The following is a 20,742-nucleotide window of genomic DNA, read 5'->3' on the forward strand; positions in this document are numbered from 1 at the left end:
TTTTGTCACTGCCACCATCAGGAAGAAAACACAAGCTATCACCTGCTGCTGAGAGAAAATTGGTCAGGATGATCAAGAGTCAACCGAGAACCACCAAAAAAGCAGGTCTGCAATGAATTAGAAGCTGCTGGAACACAGGTGTCAGTGTCCACAGTCAAGCGTGTTTTGCATCGCCGTGGACTGAGAGGCTACCATGCAAGAAGGAAGTCCTTGCTCCAGAAGCGACACCTTAAGGCTCGTCTAAAGTTTGCTGCTGATCACATGGACAAAGATAAGACCTTTTGGAAGAAAGTTCTGTGGTCAGATGAAACAAAAATTGAGCTGTTTGGCCACAATACTCAGCAATATGTTTGGAGGAGAAAAGGTGAGGCCTTTAATCCCAGGAACACCATGCCTACCGTCAAGCATGGTAGTGGTGGTATTATGCTCTGGGCCTGTTTTGCTGCCAATGGAACCAGTGCTTTACAGAGTGTAAATGGGACAATGAAAAAGGAGGATTACCTCCAAACTCTTCAGTACAACCTAAAATCATCAGACCAGAAGTTGTGTCTTGAGCGCAGTTGGGTGTTCCAACAGGACAATGACCATAAACACACGTCAAAAGGAATGGCTAAATCAGGCTAGAATTAAGGTTTTAGAATGGCCTTCCCAAAGTCCTGACTTAAACGTGCGGAAAATGCTGAAGAAACAAGTCAATGTCAGAAAACCAACACATTTAGCTGAACTGCACCAATTTTGTCAAGAGGAGTGGTCAAAAATTCAACCAGAAGCTTGTGGATGGCTACCAAACGCGCCTTATTGCAGTGAAACCTGCCAAGGGACATGTAACCAAATATTAACATTGCTGTATGTGGACTGGACTTTCAAAATATTATGTTAGACCCACTCGACATCCATTGCTTTCGGTCTCCCCTAGAGGGGGGGGGGGGGGGGGGGTTACCCACATATGCGGTCCTCTCCAAGGTTTCTCATAGTCATTCACATCGACGTCCCACTGGGGTGAGTTTTTCCTTGCCCGTATGTGGGCTCTGTACCGAGGATGTCGTTGTGGCTTGTGCAGCCCTTTGAGACACTTGTGATTTAGGGCTATATAAATAAACATTGATTGACTGATTGACTGTATGTATACTTTTGACCCAGCAGATTTGGTCACATTTTCAGTAGACCCATAATAAATTCATAAAAGAACCAAACTTCATGAATGGCTTTTGTGACCAACAAGTATGTGCTCCAATCACTCTATCACAAAAACATAGCATATACATATATATATATATATACACACACACACACCCACACACACACACACGTATATAAAACAGGAAAATTACATTGTGGAGCTCAGAGTTACAGTATGTATATACAATACAGATGTGTGCCTTTCAAATAAAAAGGTATTTAGCAATGAACTTTTACTTTTTTGGCATTTTATTTTTGACCTTCAAGGCATTGAAAGCGCTGTGTCGTCATTTACCTAACGATGCAGAATAACTGGGGGTTTAGAATCTTGCTCAAAGACACTTGGACATTAGACCAATGCTACACACATTTTTTTAAAACATGCAAAATAACATTGAATGGGTTTTGACTACCCGTGTTCCAAAATCCTGTTTTTGCTTTGTTCCTATGAGTGTGAAAAATTGAATAAACAAAACTGAATGATTGATTCAATTAATGAATAAAGCTGACTTATCATGATTGGCAACACTAAATGGACCCTAGTGTGTGAATGTTGTCTGTCTATCTGTGTTGGCCCTGCGTTGAAGTGGCGACTAGTCCAGGGTGTACCCCGCCTTCCGCCCGAATGTAGCTGAGATAGGCTCCAACACCCCCCGCGACCCAGAGAGGGACAAGCGGTAGAAAATGGATGGATGGCTGGATGGCATCACAATACCGAAATATAAGTGAAGTTAGTACAGGTAATATAAAACAGTGTATGAAAACCAGAGAAGTTTTTGTCAAGATGGAATTATATGACGAGTAAGGCGTACAAAAACAAGGTAGAATTTGACTAAATAGAGAAAACTAGTCCTGCTTACATACTTTGTTCAATTGGATTGAAGGGAACTTCTTTTGACGCTGCAGACCAGGTTCCGTTGTGGAGAGCTTGCGCGCTCAAGTAATACTTATAATTGTCCAAGTCCAGCTGTAAATATGTTGCCGTTGTCGTGTTGTTCTGCGGTTCTCTTTCCTTACTTCCACTCAACCTGCACAAAGACAAACAGAGCTTTCACATTTTTACACCAAGCTTGTTCTTTCCTAAGTTTAAGATCACAACACACTAGAGGTGTGACGGTACATGTATTCAGATTCTTAATAGACTTGTATGGATTTCCCACATGCTACACAATAAGTGAGGGAAAGGAAGTGCTAAATAATTGTGTTATACGTCTACTCCAGGGGTGTCCAAAGTGCGGCCCGGAGCTAATTGTTTACCGGCCCGCCACACATTCTGCAAAAATTGCAAAATTGATAGTATTGCAAAAATAAAATAAAAACATTTAAAAAAGTGGAATGAGGTGAAATCTAACGAGAAAAAGTTGCAATGTTGACACAAAGCTGCCATGCAGGCAGTTTTGTTTTCTTTTCTTTCTTTCTTTTTCTTTTTTTGCCCTTGTTAAAAAAAAAAAAAAAGACAAAAAATCTGTTATAATGAATTATTGACCTATTCATGGCTCCAATTACTTCAAAAATTTCACTTTAAAATGTTTTATGTAGAAAAAATATTGCATATGTTGTGTGGTTGCCATATAAAAACATCAAAGTTTTCTTTGACAAAAGAGCATAAAAAAAAAAAATAGTTCAAACGTAAAATCGACAGATATATCTGAAGTTGATCTCGTAACTTAAGTGTTGAAAGTAAAACAAAAAACTAATAAAAATGTATCACTTTAAGAGTGGGGGACCTTTTGGATCCCAAATATATTTAGTGGGATTTTATTTATTTATTTATTTTATTTACTTTTCACTGTGATTACTCAAAAATATTAAAGAATTAAAATCAATGGTGTACTGCATTATTGATCTTTTAGGGCTCTAATTACTAAATATTTCAGTTTTACTATAAAAAACAAAGTTGTCTTTGACAGAAAAGGCATAAGACCTTTTTTTTTTAAACTTTATATCAACCTCAAGTTGATAGAGATTTACTGTAAGAGTTAAATAAAAAATAATAATAATAATTTGACTTATTTCTAACATTTTAATGACATACCCTAAAGGTAAAAAAAAAAAATCCATATATTTTGTTATGGTTTGTAAATGAAAAATATCAAAATGGCCCCCGCATGCTTTAATTTTTCCGTGTGCAGCTCTCAGTGGAAAAAGTTTGGACACCCCTGGTCTACTCTGTAAACAAATACAGGCTAGCTAGGGGGGAGTCATGGCTAGCGATACTCTTTCACATCCCTATGAGTTACAAATTAGGTGTAAGAAAAAATATGGATATGACAATATAACACAATACTTTTTATAAAGCTACAATATGGATCTTTTAAAAAAAAAAAAAGTAAAGAATTTTACTTATTGTTTCATTTTTTTTAAAATCTTGTGCATTTAAGGGTTAAAAGTACCTTAAAATCACAAGGTAGATTCAATACTACTGGAAAAAAAAAACGCCTCCAAACATTGCATCTTCTGCTGCAACCTCCAAAAAAACATGCCACAAATGTATCCCTTTTAGGCCGCAACGGTCACAAAAAAAGCCAGCAAAATTCTGGAGGGACTGTTTAAAACCTGGCCTTGACGAGACCCAACTATCTTACTTTCTTCCCCACCTTGTCCAGCAAAGACTTTGACTCTGGTTTGTTCTACAGTACAGAAGGGATTCATGTGGCCCCCATTCCTGGGTGAGTCTCGCAGGACAGGAAGGTAGAGGGGTTAATCCTTTTGCAATGTAGTCTGCTGAAAATGATGGAAAGCGCCACTCTACATAGCAACTGATGCTGTGGTCAAAGTTGGAATTGCCACAAAACAAATTTGAAGATATTCAACTCTCTACTGCCGTCTGGCGGCTTAAGTGAATAGTGCCCCCCCTCAATTCGTCACGTTTTATGTGTCAGGTAAACCGCGACCAATGGGGCCATATGAATCCCCTTCCTAATCTAGGATAGTCCTGAAAATGGTGAAGGGTGAATTTACCTTGCGAAGACCTTGTACTGAGTTCCTGCTGGAGATCCAGGCCCAGGATCCCAATGCAGAATATGGAGGAAGTGATCGGAGTGAACCGATAGGTTGCACGGAGCAGGAACTGAAGCGAGCACTGTGCAAAAATGAAAGAGTGTTACTGTGGTGTCACAAATCAAACTCTTATGACAGTACACTTCAATAAATATACTGTGTTCTTGGTTCCGGAGTGTGCACAATTTTATTATGAAGGGCTGTCCTAAATCTACTACTGTTGTGGCAAATTTATCGGAATGGACAATCGCAAAATTTAACCAATTTTTCTTTTTAATGGTGAATTGCAAACACTCGTTATTATCTAGTATTATCCTCAAATATTTGGACCGCCTAATACATTTTCTATTAACTTTTCCCCCTATTGCTCAATTATAGATCTGTTTATTAGTTACTTAGCAACATACAGTGCATTGGGAAAGTATTCACAGCGCTTTGCTTTTTCCACATTTTGTTGTTACAGCCTTGTTTCAAAATGGAATTAATTAATGTTTGTCCTCAAAATTCTACACACAACACCTCTTAATGACAATGTGAATATTTGTTTTTAATTTTGCAAATGTATTACAAATAATAAAAATCACACGTACATAAGTATTCACAGCCTTTGCTCAATATTTTGTTGATTCACCTTTGGCATTAGTTACAGCCTCAGGTCTCTTTGAATACGATGCTACAAGCTTGGCACACCTATCTTTAGGCAGTTTTGCCCATTCCTCTTCGTAGCACCTCTCAAGCTCCATCAGGTTGGATGTAACGCGTTGGTTTTCCTCCAGGATTTCTCCTTTATTGTGCATTTTATTTCTTATTTTTGAATGTATTACTTAGTTATCATAATTTGCATAATTTAAGTATTAAAATTACAAGTCTGTTCAACTTGAGCATCACTAAATTCCATAAAGAAATGAAAAGGCATTGGGATTTTCCCCCAAAATTTGCATGTTATCCACGTTTTAGTACCGTTTTAAGCACAAGCACCATTTTTAAAGTACCAATTTGGTACAAGTATCCAGTAAAATGTAAATGATACTCATTCCAACTGATGGCGCAGATTAATAATGTGGACACGTTTGTTACTGTAAACTAATAATAAGTAATATGCAACAATCATTATTTGATACTTGTTTATATTGAGTTTTAGACTGCAGTGTTCAATTGAGGACACGTATGCTTAGCTGTTGAGTAGCTGCTAGCTCTTAGTTGCCTAGAGCCTACCATGTTTAGCTTTTGTAAAGAACTTCCCTAAAGTACAAGAAAAGACTTACCTTGACTGCTTATTGCATTTTTTCACTTTCTAAGTACCCGTTTGGGCACCGTTCAAGCAACAGCAACGTTTTTGAAGTGCCAATTTGTTACAAGTATGTAAACGATACCAATCCCTACTTAAAGCGGAACTACACTTTTTTGGGGAAATTTTGCCCGTTGTTCACAATCGTTATGAGAGACAAGAAGACTAATGTAGGTTGTTTGTATGCATTCTAACTCGTAAATAAACATAAATAAATGGAGTCAATGGGATGTCCACTATTGCGCCCATAAAGTCCTCTTAATAACCGTCCAAAAACAGCCAACAATACTCCATTTACATGTCATGACTGAATTTAAACAAAGTATTAGTGATATTGTTATCATACATGCTAACGCAGACAAACTATTTTTAGCGGCGCCGTGATCAATGAGAGCTAACTAGCTTGTTCTGCTATATTGACGTCATCAGCTGGTGAGTGGCTTTTTTCATCTCGGAGCTGGTGAAAGTTTATTCTAGATCATAAATCATGCCTCTCACTTGGGTTTTAGAAGGACGAGGACATAAACCGATATGTTGGTCAACTTTGGCATTCAATTTAGACCCGAAAATGGCAAGAATGACACGAAAAGACGCTTGGTTCCGCCCCCTTTTTTTCTTTTTTTTTTCTCCGTGAGGATTGTGAGCCATTCTCCATCAAACATATGAACATCCCATCAGTCAGCATCCCAGTGACAGCAGACATTGTACAGTAAGTGATTTTAAAATTATGTTTGTTGGCTCTCATGATGTCTGCAGTGAGCAGTAATAGGTGACGTTAAAAAAAAGCAAACGTCATGAAGCGTGTGTGAAATGAATGTGCTACATATGCTTAAAATGAACAAAATAGGTAAATATCACATTTTATTGTGAATGTGCCCGTTACTAGTGTATATAAAACCTTGAAGGAGGTGTTTAAATGTTTTTTGAAGTGCTTTAAAGGCAGAATAGGTTGACTCCCATAGGCTCCATTGTAAGATGACATTTATGTACTTGTTAGAATGCATACGAAAAAAGAAAAAAACATGTGTTCTTGTCTTACATAAGGATTGTGAATAGGGATGTCCGATAATATCGGACTGCCGATATTATCGGCCGATAAATGCTTTAAAATGTACTATCGGAAATGATCGGTATCGGTTTCAAAAAGTAAAATTCATGACCTATTAAAACGCCGCTGTGTACACGGACGTAGGAAGGAGTACAGAGCGCCAATAAACCTTAAAGGCACTGCCTTTGCGTGCCGGCCCAGTCACATAATATCTACGGCTTTTGACACACACACACAAGTGAATGCAAGGCATACTTGATCAACAGCCATACAGGTCACACTGAGGGTGGACGTATAAACAACTTTAACACTGTTACAAAGATGCGCCACACTGTGAACCCACACCAAACAAGAATGACAAACACATTTCGGGAGAACATCCGCACCGTAACACAACATAAACACAACAGAACAAATACCCAGAACCCCTTGCAGCACTAACTCTTTCGGGACGCTACTATATACACCCCCGCTACCCCCCACGCCCCCAACCCCGCCCACCTCAACCTCCTCATGCTTTCTTAGGGAGAGCATATCCCAAATTCTAGGCTGCTGTTTTGAGGCATGTTAAAAAAAAATAATGCACTTTGTCACTTCAATAATAAATATGGCAGTGCCATGTTGGCATTTTTTTCCATAACTTGAGTTGATTTATTTTGGAAAACCAGTGGGGCATCACAACAAAATTAGGCATAATAATGTGTTAATTCCACGACTGTATATATCGGTATCGATTGATATCGGTAATTAAGAGTTGGACAATATCGGAATATCGGATATCGGCAAAAAAGCCATTATCGGACATCTCTAATTGTGAATGACAGGCAAAATTCCCCCAAAAAGGGCAGTTCCCCTTTAAGGGCGAATTGAGACACTCGGGCTGTGTTTGCAATCGAAAGTGGACAGCGGTAAATAACTAAAATAAACAGACAAACTGTTAGAAAGCCTAAAATTTTTCATATTTTGTGTCATGCGTCACTGATAGGCTAAGAGTGTACTGGAGGGCCTTGAGGCATCATACTCTGTTCAGCGGACCTTAAAGGCAACATAAAAACACCTGTCTCTTTTCTCCTGAGTATAGAACGATTGCAGCTTGTAGTTTCAATGTGCACAATTGAATATCTTAGTTGCGCGGACAGCAATGTGTTTATATAAGTTTAGATTGAGGTATGTCGTTTCTTGATGGGGCAGATGTTAATGTCTCTTGTTTTCATGTTAGGATTTAAGCTAACAAGCTAACGCCGGGGAGTCTGGGATTTCATCAAAGTGCGGTGATAAATAACGGTTTTTCGATTAATTTAATTTCAAATGGTAATACTAACTGTCAATAGTTTTACCACGGTTATCATTAATGCTGTTTATCACATCCCTAGTGTGTTTTAAAGGGGAACTGCACGTTTTTGGGAATTTTGCCTATCGTTCACAATCATTATGAAAGATATGATGACAAATGTTTTTTTTAATACATTCTAACTTGTAAATAAAAGTACATAAAAGTCCTCCTATGAGAACTCCTCTATTTCGCCCATACAATTCATTAAATAACCATTCAAAATGTGCCAACAATACTCTATTTACATTTCGTGATTTGGATATTAACCAAATATTAGTGACATTGTTAATATAAGCGCTAATGCAGACAAAATATTTATAGCGGCGCCGTGATCACTTCTGTGTGTCCCTATGGTTACATCAGCGAGTGGTCTGCTGTTTTCTTGCTTCAGATTATTCTAGACCATAAATCATGCATCTCACCTTGACAGAAGAAGTGTGAGTAGGTATTCCGACGAGTTAGTACACTTTGACAGCCATTCAGGACCCAAAACTGGCAGGGACGATAGGAAAAGACTGCTTGGTTCCCTTTTCTTTGTGAGGATTATGAGACATTCTTCACCTAAATGGGAATATATGAACATCCCAGCAGTCGGCATCCTAATGCCAGCAGACTTTGCACAGTAAGTGATGTTTTATTATGTTTGTTTGTCTCTCATGATGCAGTGAGTAATAATCAGTGATTAAGAAAAAAAAAAGCAAACCATGTGATGCATTTTTTCATTATGATGAATAAAATACGTAAATATAAAATTTTATTATAAACGTGCCCGTTACTACATTACATATATACTTACATCATATATATAAAACCCTAATGGAGGTGTTTGGATGTTTTTTAAGGGCTTTACATGCGGAATTGCACGGCTCCCATAGACTGCATTGTAAGCGGACTTTTGATCAAATTGATTTAATATTTAGAATGCATTGAAAAAAATAACATCCATCATCATGTCTCTCATAATGATTGTGAACGATAGGCAAAATAAAATAAAAATGCTGTTCCCCTTTAAGGTCTGAAGCAACTTCCCTACGAGGGAGAACAACACTCTTGACCAGGTCAACAGCAATATGAAGGGAGCATACACGGCTTTGCCCAGGCCACACAATCTAATCTGATCACATATCAGCATTTCTCTACCTAGCGTACAGACAACGCCTCAAGCTAGCTCTCTCAGTAAGCAAAACTGTCGAAGTATAGAATGAAGAAACTGAACTAGTGCTTCAGGACTGCATTGGAAGTATAGACTGGGATGTTTTTAAAGCTGCTGCTCTGAGGGACGACTCTACTGTCAGCCTGCTCCGATGTACACAGCTGGCTGACGTACTTGCAGACATATTCAACCTGTCACGAGCACATGCTGTTGTTCCCACCTGCTTTAAGACCACCACCATTGTGCCCCTGCCAAAGACAAACACTGTGACCTGTCTTAATGACTATTGTCCCATTGCACTCACCCCAACAGTGATGAAGTGCTTCAAGAGGATAGTCATGACACTTAAAAAAAGACCACCCTAGACACACTGGACCCTTTGCAGTTTCCGTACCATCAGAACCGTTCCACTGAGGATGCAGTCAACACCGTCATCCACACCACCCTCACCCATCAATTAATCAAAAAAATCACACCAGCGACTGTACTTCCTAAGAAGGCAGAGAAAATTTGGCATGCCCCCCCAAAATCCTCAGCAACTTCTATAGAAGCACAGTTGAGAGTTCCTTACCAGCAGATAAAAACTGCTCAGTACATCTCAGGAGCAGCCTTCCCCTCACTACAGGACATTTACTCTTCCAGGGTCACCAGGGGAGTACACAACATAACTAAGGACAGTACACCCCCCCCCCCCCACCCCAGCACAGACTCTTTACTTTCCTGCCATCAGGCAGGCGATACAGGCGTCTGAAATCAAAGACCACTCGACTCACAGTTTCTACCCATAAGCCATCAGGCTTGTGAACAGCTCCCTCAACAAGCCCACATGACAGATTTTGAAACTGTGACCACCCACCCAGTGTCTCAAAGATTTAAACTGACTGCTGCTATAACCCCACCGACACCCTTCCCTCGAACTGTGACCACTGAAAGTCAGCTTAACCCTAACTGTGAACTGTGAATACTGAAGATATGTTTAAATGCTGCTGTGACCCACTGTCACCCCTATATTTATAATCACCACTGTGAAAAGTGCAAAAATTGTCTATGGCCGCTGGTGCCTTGTACATATTGTCTCAAGTCTCAACACTTTTTTCTCCTTAAAATCCCCTATTCTAGCATTTTTTTTCCATTTAAGTTGTATTTTTTTTTTTTTTACTTAAGACCGTTTGATGTGTATTTTATATTTTTTGAAGGGCGAACTAGCAAAGTAAGATTTTCATTGTATGGCAAAACTTTCTAACTATGCATATGACAATAAAAGATCTTGAATCTTGAACAATGTTTAAGTGCTCCAAACATGGAAATTATCCTAAAACCATCAACACCATAAATCAAAATTCAAAGAACTGCAATAAGAAATCATTTTGACCGTACATGCTACTTTACCATAACTGTGGATGGTTACCTGATAGGTGGCAAAAGTTGTTATACAATAAATGATCAGGTCAAAGATCAGGTCATTTCATACGGCAGTGCAACAATGAGTTAATTGACTTGGACTGGTGTGCTTGCTGGTAGGTTTCACTCCAAAATACACCCTGACTGGACTTTAAATAAAACTTTTATCAAGATATGAATAAAAAATGACATGCATTCAAGTAAAAAGGCATTACTAAAGGTGCATTTGTTTTACAAATAGTGGGCTCTTTGTTTAAGTTTTAAGTTGTGATGAATCTGATTTTTTTTTTAAAATAACCATTTGACAGCACAAATGTAAATGTAATTGCCCCATTATATTATTACACAATTGCCTTTGTTTTTTATTAGATTTTTTCATGTACAAATTAATGGTTAACTTGCTTTGAAATCATAAGTCAAGGTGACAAGCAGATGTAGATTATAAAACAGTATATAGACTATTTGTTGCATGAGCAGATAATATAAAAGCTTAAAATATATGCAGCGCTATGCTTTACATTTATATTGTCAAAATGGAAAGAACAAATACATTTAGTATGAAAGATTAGGTACTTTATTGATGCACATTCTTTTAGACTTTCACAGGCAACATAAAATGATGTGGCAAGCCAGATCTGACCCCTGTGCCTGGAGTTTGACACCTGTGACCAAGTCCGACTTAATGCAATGGCTTACCTGGCTGAAACCCAAGGGCCCCACCCAATCAGGGGCCCCCAATTTTGACGGCAGAATGCAATGATTGGTGTTCATAGCTGTCAATCACAAACCGCTAAGCTTCGCTCTCTCTATCTCTCTATGGGCTGAGTTGTTTTTTCCTACTGCTCCGACAAACGGTATCTCAATTTTTCCGCATGTCTTGCATGTATGGAACATTTGACAATAAAGAACCTTTGAAGTAATTCTGCTAACTTCCGTTAGTTGCAGCATTTTTTTCACGCACTTATTCTGATGGGTTTGTGTGTTTTGGTATTTGCAGCACTTCTCTTTTGCTGATGCAGCATTTCAAATTTGCAGCACTTCCCCTTTTGTCTGTGTTTTTAATTATTATATGCATCAAGTGTTACTTCAAGGCTAAGGCAAAATATCGAGATATATATCGTGTATCGTGACAAGGCCTACAAATATTGAGATATTAATAAAAGGCCATATCGCCCAGCCCTACTTTGACACCATTTTCACATTCATCGATTGAACCAGCAACCTTCAAGTAGCTGGCACAGCTGTTCTATCAACCGAGCCACGCCGTCCTAGTAAACCATTGTAATTTGAACAGCCTCTTAAACTGGATCATGTCGCGTTCAGGAGGATTGTGCTCCCCATGAAGCGGAGGGACGGGCAGGAAAAAGCTTGCAGGTAAGAGAAGTCTTTTTAATCCAAGGCAAGGCAAAATTACAAAAACTAAGACACTAGAATAGCCTGTAGCGAACCAACCAAACAGTGGCCAGGGGCGAACAACGTGAAAGTCTTTAAGCGTTGAAAGGAAAACCCCTAAACATGGCCAGAAAAAGCAAACGCAACTTGTCGTGACTCGTGAGTAGCAAACAATGCAACCGCCCCGAGTGCAGTGATGTGGGCTTGATAAGGCCACTAATCATGAAATTAAACCAGGTGTGAAAAAAATGCTTAATGCTCCGAGTAACAGGAGGGAGACTGAGGAGCACTGGAAACATAAACAAACCATAAACAGACATGATCAGTCGTGACAGATCATGACAGACCATACTTTATTAGTACATTGTTTGACTTCTTTGCATATACCATTTCATAATGTAATTCCACATACTGTTATACGAAAGTTCTTATAGAGGAACTGCTGTTATAGAGGTATTAGAAAAGAACATGATTTATCTGCCTTTTGACATATCAGGGCCATTTAATGATGACTTGACATGAAATTATTACATATGGCTCCTTTAAAAACTAATCAAATATTTTATTTTTCCCTTAAGTGATTTTCTTTGGGTTACTTAACTAATCTATTTACTTTTTATTTCATGCATTTATGACATTTATGACGATCAGACCTGCCTTTATAAGCCTACTCAACCTAGTATTCCGCGCCAGAACATAATCTTCTATTCGCGTACAACCTCCGTTCCCGCGTTGACGAGCTGTGTGTCTCGTCATTCCTTGTTCCTCTGCTTCCCGGACTGCCTCTTGGATCTCGACCTCCCGCTTGGACACGGACCTCCTACGCCCCGCTATAGCCCCCGACTTCCTGCTTGATTCACGGATCTATGAGCCTGCCCTGCCCCTTTTGGACTTGCCTCTCGCTCAACATTTACGGTAACACTCAACAGTTAATTCATACACATAGTCCCACACACACACACTTTTGGATCTACAAACCCCGTTTCCATATGAGTTGGGAAATTGTGTTAGATGTGAATATAAACGGAATACAATGATTTGCAAATCCTTTTCAACCCATATTCAATTGAATGCACTACAAAGACAAGATATTTGATGTTCAAACTCATAAACTTTATTTTTTTTTTGCAAATAATAAGTAACTTAGAATTTCATGGCTGCAACACGTGCCAAAGTAGTTGGGAAAGGGCATGTTCACCACTGTTACATCACCTTTTCTTTTAATAACACTCAATAAACGATTGGGAACTGAGGAAACTAATTGTTGAAGCTTTGAAAGTGGAATTATTTCCCATTCTTGTTTTATGTAGAGCTTCAGTCGTTCAACAGTCCGGGGTCTCCGCTGTCGAATTTTACGCTTCATAATGTGCCACACATTTTCGATGGGAGACAGGTCTGGACTGCAGGCGGTCTAGGAAAGTACCTGCACTCTTTTTTTACGAAGCCACGCTGTTGTAACACGTGCTGAATGTGGCTTGGCATTGTCTTGCTGAAATAAGCAGGGGCGTCCATGAAAAAGACGGCGCTTAGATGGCAGCATATGTTGTTCCAAAACCTGTATGTACCTTTCAGCATTAATGGTGCCTTCACAGATGTGTAAGTTACCCATGCCTTGGGCACTAATGCACCCCCATACCATCACAGATGCTGGCTTTTGAACTTTGCGTCGATAACAGTCTGGATGGTTCGCTTCCCCTTGGGTCCGGATGACACGATGACGAATATTTCCAAAAACAATTTGAAGTGTGGACTCGTCAGACCCCAGAACACTTTTCCACTTTGATGAGTCCATCTTCGATGATCTCGGTCCCAGAGAAGCCGGCGGCGTTTCTGGATGTTGTTGATAAATGGCTTTCGCTTTGCATAGTAGAGTTTTAACTTGCACTTACAGATTTAGCGACAAACTGTATTTAGTGACAGTGGTTTTCTGAAGTGTTCCTGAGCCCATGTGGTGATATCCTTTAGAGATTGATGTCGGTTTTTGATACAGTGCCGTCTGAGGGATCGAAGGTCACGGTCATTCAATGTTGGTTCCCGGCCATGACGCTTACGTGGAGTGATTTCTCCAGATTCTCTGAACCTTTTGATGATATTATGGACCGTAGATCAGGGGTCTCAAACTCAATTTACCTGGGGGCCACTGGATGCAGAAACTGGGTGAGGCTGGGCCGCAAGAAAAGATTTCTTTAAAAAAATCTAACATGCACTTTTTAATGAATTCACCTTCTTTGAATGGCTTTCCCGCCCTAGCAACCATCTCACTCACCATGTAGCTAGCTTTGACTGCTGCATCGCTCTTTTCGCTTGCTTTCTTGACAAAATCTTGTTGCCTCAGTAGACTGGTTTTAAAATTTGCAACCTGGTTCACTCTCTCATCTCCCTGGTATTTTGCATACTCCTCAGCATGTCTAGTTGTATAATGATGTTTCAAATTGTATTCCTTGTGCACCGCAACTTTCTCTGTATCAACTACAGAAAAGAGCCATAAGGATTATTCAGATACTTAGAACACACTAACATATTATTTATTAATTCGGGTTTATTGAAATTACAGGAGCTAGTAAAGTTACAGACATTATGTGTCATGTTTAAGGCTAAAAGTAAAACATTACCAGCAAATTTACAAAAAATGTTTGTCATCACTTCTGAGAATGAAGAGCATAGACATAGACATTCGCGGGAGAAGCAGCAAATAGGGTGAACGCGAGTCCCTACACAGCTCTGTGCATGCAGTACACCAGGCAGTGAGTGACTGACACAGCGCCACAGTCAGCACAGTTCTGTACGTGAACCTGAATCACTTCTGCAGCAGCAGTTCTGTGTGCAGGTCGGCGAATCATGAGTCAGTCAGTAACAGCTTCCCCAGCGGCAGATCTCGGTGTGTGTCAGTTCGCGAACAACACAAGCCCTCAGCACCCAATGAACGACGCGCACAGTGACTGAACGAGAGCCTCAATGTGACGTTCTCTTCCGCGACACAGTCAGTTCTCTGTGTCAGTAGGTTCGCGAGTCCTGATTCTGAATGAGTGAGTGAGTGCAGCGCGAACCTGAATCACGTTCGCGAACGACACAACACTACCGCCCCTCCCCCTCACGTCGCTGCTCAGTCTTGCCATGTCTGCACTGAGTTTCTTTCTGTCTCCTCTACTCTCATAACTTTATGTGTTGAGATAATGGGGACGGGGCGCGTGTGTGTGTTTTTCATGTGGCTTGAGTCAACATTAGCCGTTAGCTTGGAGAATGAATGGAGAACGGATGCCAATGGCATGAAACATATCCCCGCGACGGGAGGAGAATCACTCGCGGCATTGGGGCAAGCAGAACAGAGAGCGAGAGCGTTGTCGTTCACTGAGTGATTCATGTCGTTAATCCGCGGTGAACGAATCGTTCGCTCAGTCCCGCCCCCATGATGAGTAGCTGGCTGCGTCGTTCGCCGACGTCGAGGACTCAGTGAGTCACAGAATGCGGCAGTTCCACTCATACCGGCATGGTCGCGGCGGAGCTCAACTGAACTGAGAAAGGAACGAATCAGTTCATGAAGTGATTGTTCGTTCGAACGAATCGTTCGCGAACGACACAACACTACTCGCCACACCGTGATTGGTAGATCCCTTCAGCTCCGCACAAAACGCTGTCAAGCGGCATTCATTTAAAACTCGCGGGCCGCACTAACGTTAAAGTTTCATATTAAGGTGGGGGCCGCAAAATAACGTCTTGCGGGCCGCAATTGGCCCGCGGGCCGCGTGTTTGAGACCGCTGCCGTAGATGGTGAAATCCCTAAATCTCTTGCAATTGCACTTTGAGAAACGTTGTTCTTAAACTGTTTAACTATTTGCTCACGCAGTTGTGGACAAAGGGGTGTACCTCGCCCCATCCTTTCTTGTGAAAGACTGAGCATTTTTTGGGAAGCTGTTTTTATACCCAATCATGGCACCCACCTGTTCCCAATTAGCCAGCACACATGTGGGATGTTCCAAATACCGTAATTTCCGGACTATAAGCCGCACCAGCTAAATTTAGGGGAAAATACAGATTGCTCCATATATAAGCCGCACCCGACTATAAGCCGCAGGGTTTTGATGTGTAATTACCGTAGTATATAGGGGTTCCTGCTACCACGGAGGGGATTGTCGGGACAGAGATGACTGTTTGGGAACGCAAAGCGTCCCATTTATTAACAATAAATCTTTCAATCATTTAATCAAACTTTCACATCTTTGACATGGCGAACAGCATTCGTGCAGGGTAAAAATAATACAACGGTGCAAAGTAATACAAAGTGCTCGCCTGTACGTTATCAAAATAACCACCTACCGGTATATGAAAAGTCAGTCTTTAATCATTGTGTCATCGTCTTCCTCCTGCGTACTAAAACCACCGAAATCCTCTTCGTCGGTGTCGGAGAAGAACAGGCCGTAAATAAGCCGCACCCTTGTATAAGCCGCAGGGACCAGAACGAGGGGAAAAAGTAGCGGCTTATAGTCCGGAAATTACGGTAAGTGTTTGATGAGCATTCCTCAACTTTATCAGTATTTATTTCCCAACTTCTTTGTCACGTGTTGCTAGCATCAAATTCTAAAGTTAATGATTATTTGCAAAAAAAAAAAAGTTTATCAGTTTGAACATCAAATATGTTGTCTTTGTAGCATATTCAACTGAATATGGGTTGAAAATGATTTGCAAATCATTGTATTCCGTTTATATTCACATCTAACACAATTTCCCAACTCATATGGAAATGGGGTTTGTAGTTCACACACACCATTCCCTTGTTTAGGATTATTATTGTTTGTTATTATACACACACATATATATATATATATATATATATAATAAATCATTAAGTTAAATACTATGCCCCGTTGTCTGTGCCGTCTACTTCCCCTGTACATAACAAATGATTGGAAAGCTTTTTCCATAGGTCTTTGCAAAGGTGATTTTTTTTCAAATATATGTCGCATTGGACATTTTTTGTCACGTATTCAAAATAAGAAGAAATTGAGATGTTCACCGCAGTCAAGGAGGAACATCAGATGAATAGAACGAGACAGCCAGTTCATCCTGTTATGTCCTTACAGTACCAACGAGCCTTGTTTACCTGTCAACAAACAACACACACATGGTACATCTGAATTCGACACAACAACATGCTAACAATGTACGTCATGTTATCATCAATTCCTACCATTCCACGCTTGCTTAAAGAAGACGAGGTATTTGAAATCACAATTTGAACTTTCGTTTTGACTAGCCGACAAATACTTCACAATACTGATGGTAGCCTAACGCTAGTTAGTGAAACCATTTAAATTCATAATCACAAGAGTCCAGCGTCTTAGCAAAAAAGAGGAAATTTCCGAGCTTAAAGTAAGCAATAATTCGGTAATATTGTACTGCCTACGGAACGTTCTTGGTGAGACTCTAACCTACCACTTCCTGACACACTTTCAACGTAAAAGCCCACAGCATGTGAGTGAGAGGGCGTCAACCGACAATGAGAAAGAATGAGGAGGCTCCAGCACACCCCGCAACCCCGAGACAAGCGGTAAAAAATGGATGGATGGATGGAGGCAACAACAATAAGGTAGGTGGTATATAATTGCAGCGATGGGTTGAAGGTGTATTGTACAGCCAGAAATCACTGTTCTTAAATGATGTTTTACCATTAGTCTACATTTTACTGAAACAAATCGGACAATTATTGGATTGTATCCATACACAAACAAGAGGATGTAGTTTTGTAATATTAATAATTGTTACATTGAACAGCAATCGCAACAAACATACACGTTGAAACCTTAATTTGATGGTATGACACAGTGGTTTCCGGTTGTGTGGTGAGCGATCACTTTCCAAACGTCACTCGGTAGTTTCCGTCTTTCTGGGGAACTCAAAAAGACCCAGAAGTTATGCTAGTCTTCCTTTATTATATTTGATTGAATATAAAAAGCCCTATTAGATTTATTTAAATATTTTTAATCCTACATTCGTTTAATTTTCATAACTGTTCATTAACTGCTCATGGTGTCCTTATCTAGTCTTGTATTTATGTAGGCTGTATAATTGTATTATGTTGACGGTATGCAAATTACCTTATATACTGTAAATTAAATTAAAAGTGCCTTTTCATTAACACTGTATTGTACATGTAGACAAAAAAGACAAAGTAAATGAATGTAATTAAGGGTCTTATTATTACAGTATATATATATATATATATATATATATATATATATATATATATATATATATATATATATATATATATATATATATATATATATATATATATATATATATATATATATAATAAAATAATAAATAAATAAATGCTTTTATATATATATATATATATATATATATATATATATATATATATATATATATATATATATATATATATATATATATATATATATATATATATATATATATATATATATATATATATATATATATATATATATATATACATATATATATATAAAAACATTTATTTATTCAAAAATAAAATCTTTTTAGAGCGTTGTATGTTGTGACCGTCCAGCCTTTTGGATCACTTTCTGATTGCGTCACGTGTTTACGTCATGTGACAGAAATGGAGGAACCAAACCCGATACGATTTTAATGTTATAAATGATAAATAAAGGTTCATATATATATATATATATATATATATATATATATATATATATATATATATATATATATATATATATATATATATATATATATATATATATATATATATATATATATATATATATATATATATATATATATATATATATATATATATATAGTTGTATTTTCAAAATATGTTTTACATTATATTTGACAAAGGGCGTCTCATATGTATTATTGGTCTCTTTTATGTGAATGTTATCTTAGCTGAAGGCATCATCATAATTAGGTTCTCGAGGTAGGAAGTAAAATAGTTGTAAAACTATTAATCCTACTTGAATTGTTTGTTTATTTTTGTACTTTTAAGCTTGTGAAATACATATATATTTTTCTGTTTATATCATGCTTCATAAAGTAATCTGTAAATATAAGTGCATGCTGTAATTTCCTATACAACACTACATTTATGTTAACTGAGTTAAATAACATGCTTAATGCTTTTTCTTCTTTCGCTTGGGGGCGCCAGAGCACTACAGAAAATATTGGGACTTTTAAAAAAATATTTTTAATTCAATTACACAAAAAGCAGGATTGGGTAATCTTGGCTGTGTTTTGATTCATGGTTTCCAGCCTCTAGTATCAAGTTGACATATCTTCGGAGGTTTCAGGTTTGAAGGAAAATGAAGGGCTGTGGGGGCTAAAAAAACCCCCATTATTTTAGGTTTTGTGTTATAGTTGACAAAGCAAATAGTTGTTAGTGTTTGATCTAACATATTGTATACACCTCATCAATATAAATTAGTGTAGCATTACAGAACGTGCAAAAAGCGACTCATGTAATATGGATGCTCATAATTTCGGGTGTTCGTGAATGCAACCTCACTCGGTGCATAATGAGGAAATGCTGTATTATTGTTGTTGTGGCTTCTAGCTGGCCTAGCGCTGTGGTGCGAGCAATGTTATGAAGGCTGCTGTTGGTGTTGAAGGTTAGTAATAAGTTTAAAAAGAACGTCACACTGTATGCTTCAATCTGGCTTATATATTACAAGTAATATAACTACTACTACATTACTTACAAGATGTTATTTGCACAATATCACTACTACTAAATTACTTACAAGATGCTACATGTACAATATTACTACTACTACATTGCTTAAAAGACATTACTTGTACAAATCGATACTACTACATTACAGTACTTACAAGATGTTACATGTACAATATTGCTACTACGACATTACTTACAAGACGTTACTTACACAATATCAATACTACTGCTGCAATTGTTTCTGTTGTATTGTACACAATTCAACATGTCCGGAAAAAAAATAATAGGAAGAAGCCAAGTTTATTTCAACCCACCCTTTTGTTAAGTTTAGGTTATGTTTATTTAAAAGGGACTGCGCCTATTAATGGACATCCATTAAATTGCAGTAAACAAGCCAGATTTCGGACACGTGCCAGTTCCCATTCGTAGTCTTGGACATAAAATAAAACAGGTAAAAAAATACTAAAAAAAGCACAAATTTTTAGAAGAAATATTTTATATTATAAACATAAACCCACACCATACAGCACAGTAAAAATAACAATTAAATAAAACAGATACAAGAATACAGTTATGATATAGTTATTACGATTAATGAATAAATAAAATATATAATGAGTGTGTTTATCATTGAACAATCTGTTCACTTTCTGTTTTAATTTCTAATAAGGAGAAACAAGAATGCAGAATGTGTAGCAATGCAGGAAATGACAATAAAGAAGAAACTAATAATAAATATAATAAACAGAAAGAAGAAGGCATATAGTCTGATAAACATTTTTTTTTTTTACTGCATTTCCCTTAAGTTACCATTATTTACCTAGGTTTTGTTTATATTCTTTTTGGTTTTCATTTACTTAGAATTTATCTATAACATGTATTATTCTTTATGTACTGTTATTATAAATAATTGCATTTATTTCTTAGGGTTTCCCTTGCATGTAAACGATAGTGGCGCAATGCCACGGCAAGGTTAAGGCCGCCACCTTCACCAACAAAATAAATGTTTTCTTTTTTTTTCCAATGAAAACTTTTTTTTAACATGAAAACAAATTTAAGTGATATATTCCGCCCGAATGCAGCTGAGATAGGCTCCAGCACCTCCCGCGACCCCCAAAGGGACAAGCAGTAGAAAATGGATGGATGGATGGATTATATGAATGGATATACCGTATATATTACCATGAAGTTGAAAAACTTATTCGGGTGTTACCATTTAGTGGTAATTGTACAGAATATGTACTGAACTGTGCAATCTACTAATAAAAGTTTC

At 38.2% G+C, this 20,742-nt stretch overlaps 1 protein-coding gene across 1 annotated transcript in view; it reads right to left on the reverse strand.

Moving 5' to 3' along the window:
• The window catches only part of LOC133663002 (uncharacterized), a 73,997-nt gene extending 56,749 nt beyond the window's left edge, over window positions 1-17,248 (reverse strand). The window contains exons 1-4 of the mRNA XM_062067190.1: window positions 16,980-17,248; window positions 16,806-16,892; window positions 4,141-4,261; window positions 2,044-2,207 (exon numbers count right to left, since the gene is read on the reverse strand). Of these exons, the coding sequence (XP_061923174.1) occupies window positions 2,044-2,207; window positions 4,141-4,261; window positions 16,806-16,854 (334 nt within the window). The 5' untranslated portion in view covers window positions 16,855-16,892; window positions 16,980-17,248. The remainder of the gene's footprint in view (window positions 1-2,043; window positions 2,208-4,140; window positions 4,262-16,805; window positions 16,893-16,979) is intronic.
• Window positions 17,249-20,742: the final 3,494 nt, after the last annotated feature.

Source organism: Entelurus aequoreus, linkage group LG13 (assembly GCF_033978785.1).
Source record: "Entelurus aequoreus isolate RoL-2023_Sb linkage group LG13, RoL_Eaeq_v1.1, whole genome shotgun sequence".
NCBI lineage: Eukaryota > Metazoa > Chordata > Actinopteri > Syngnathiformes > Syngnathidae > Entelurus > Entelurus aequoreus.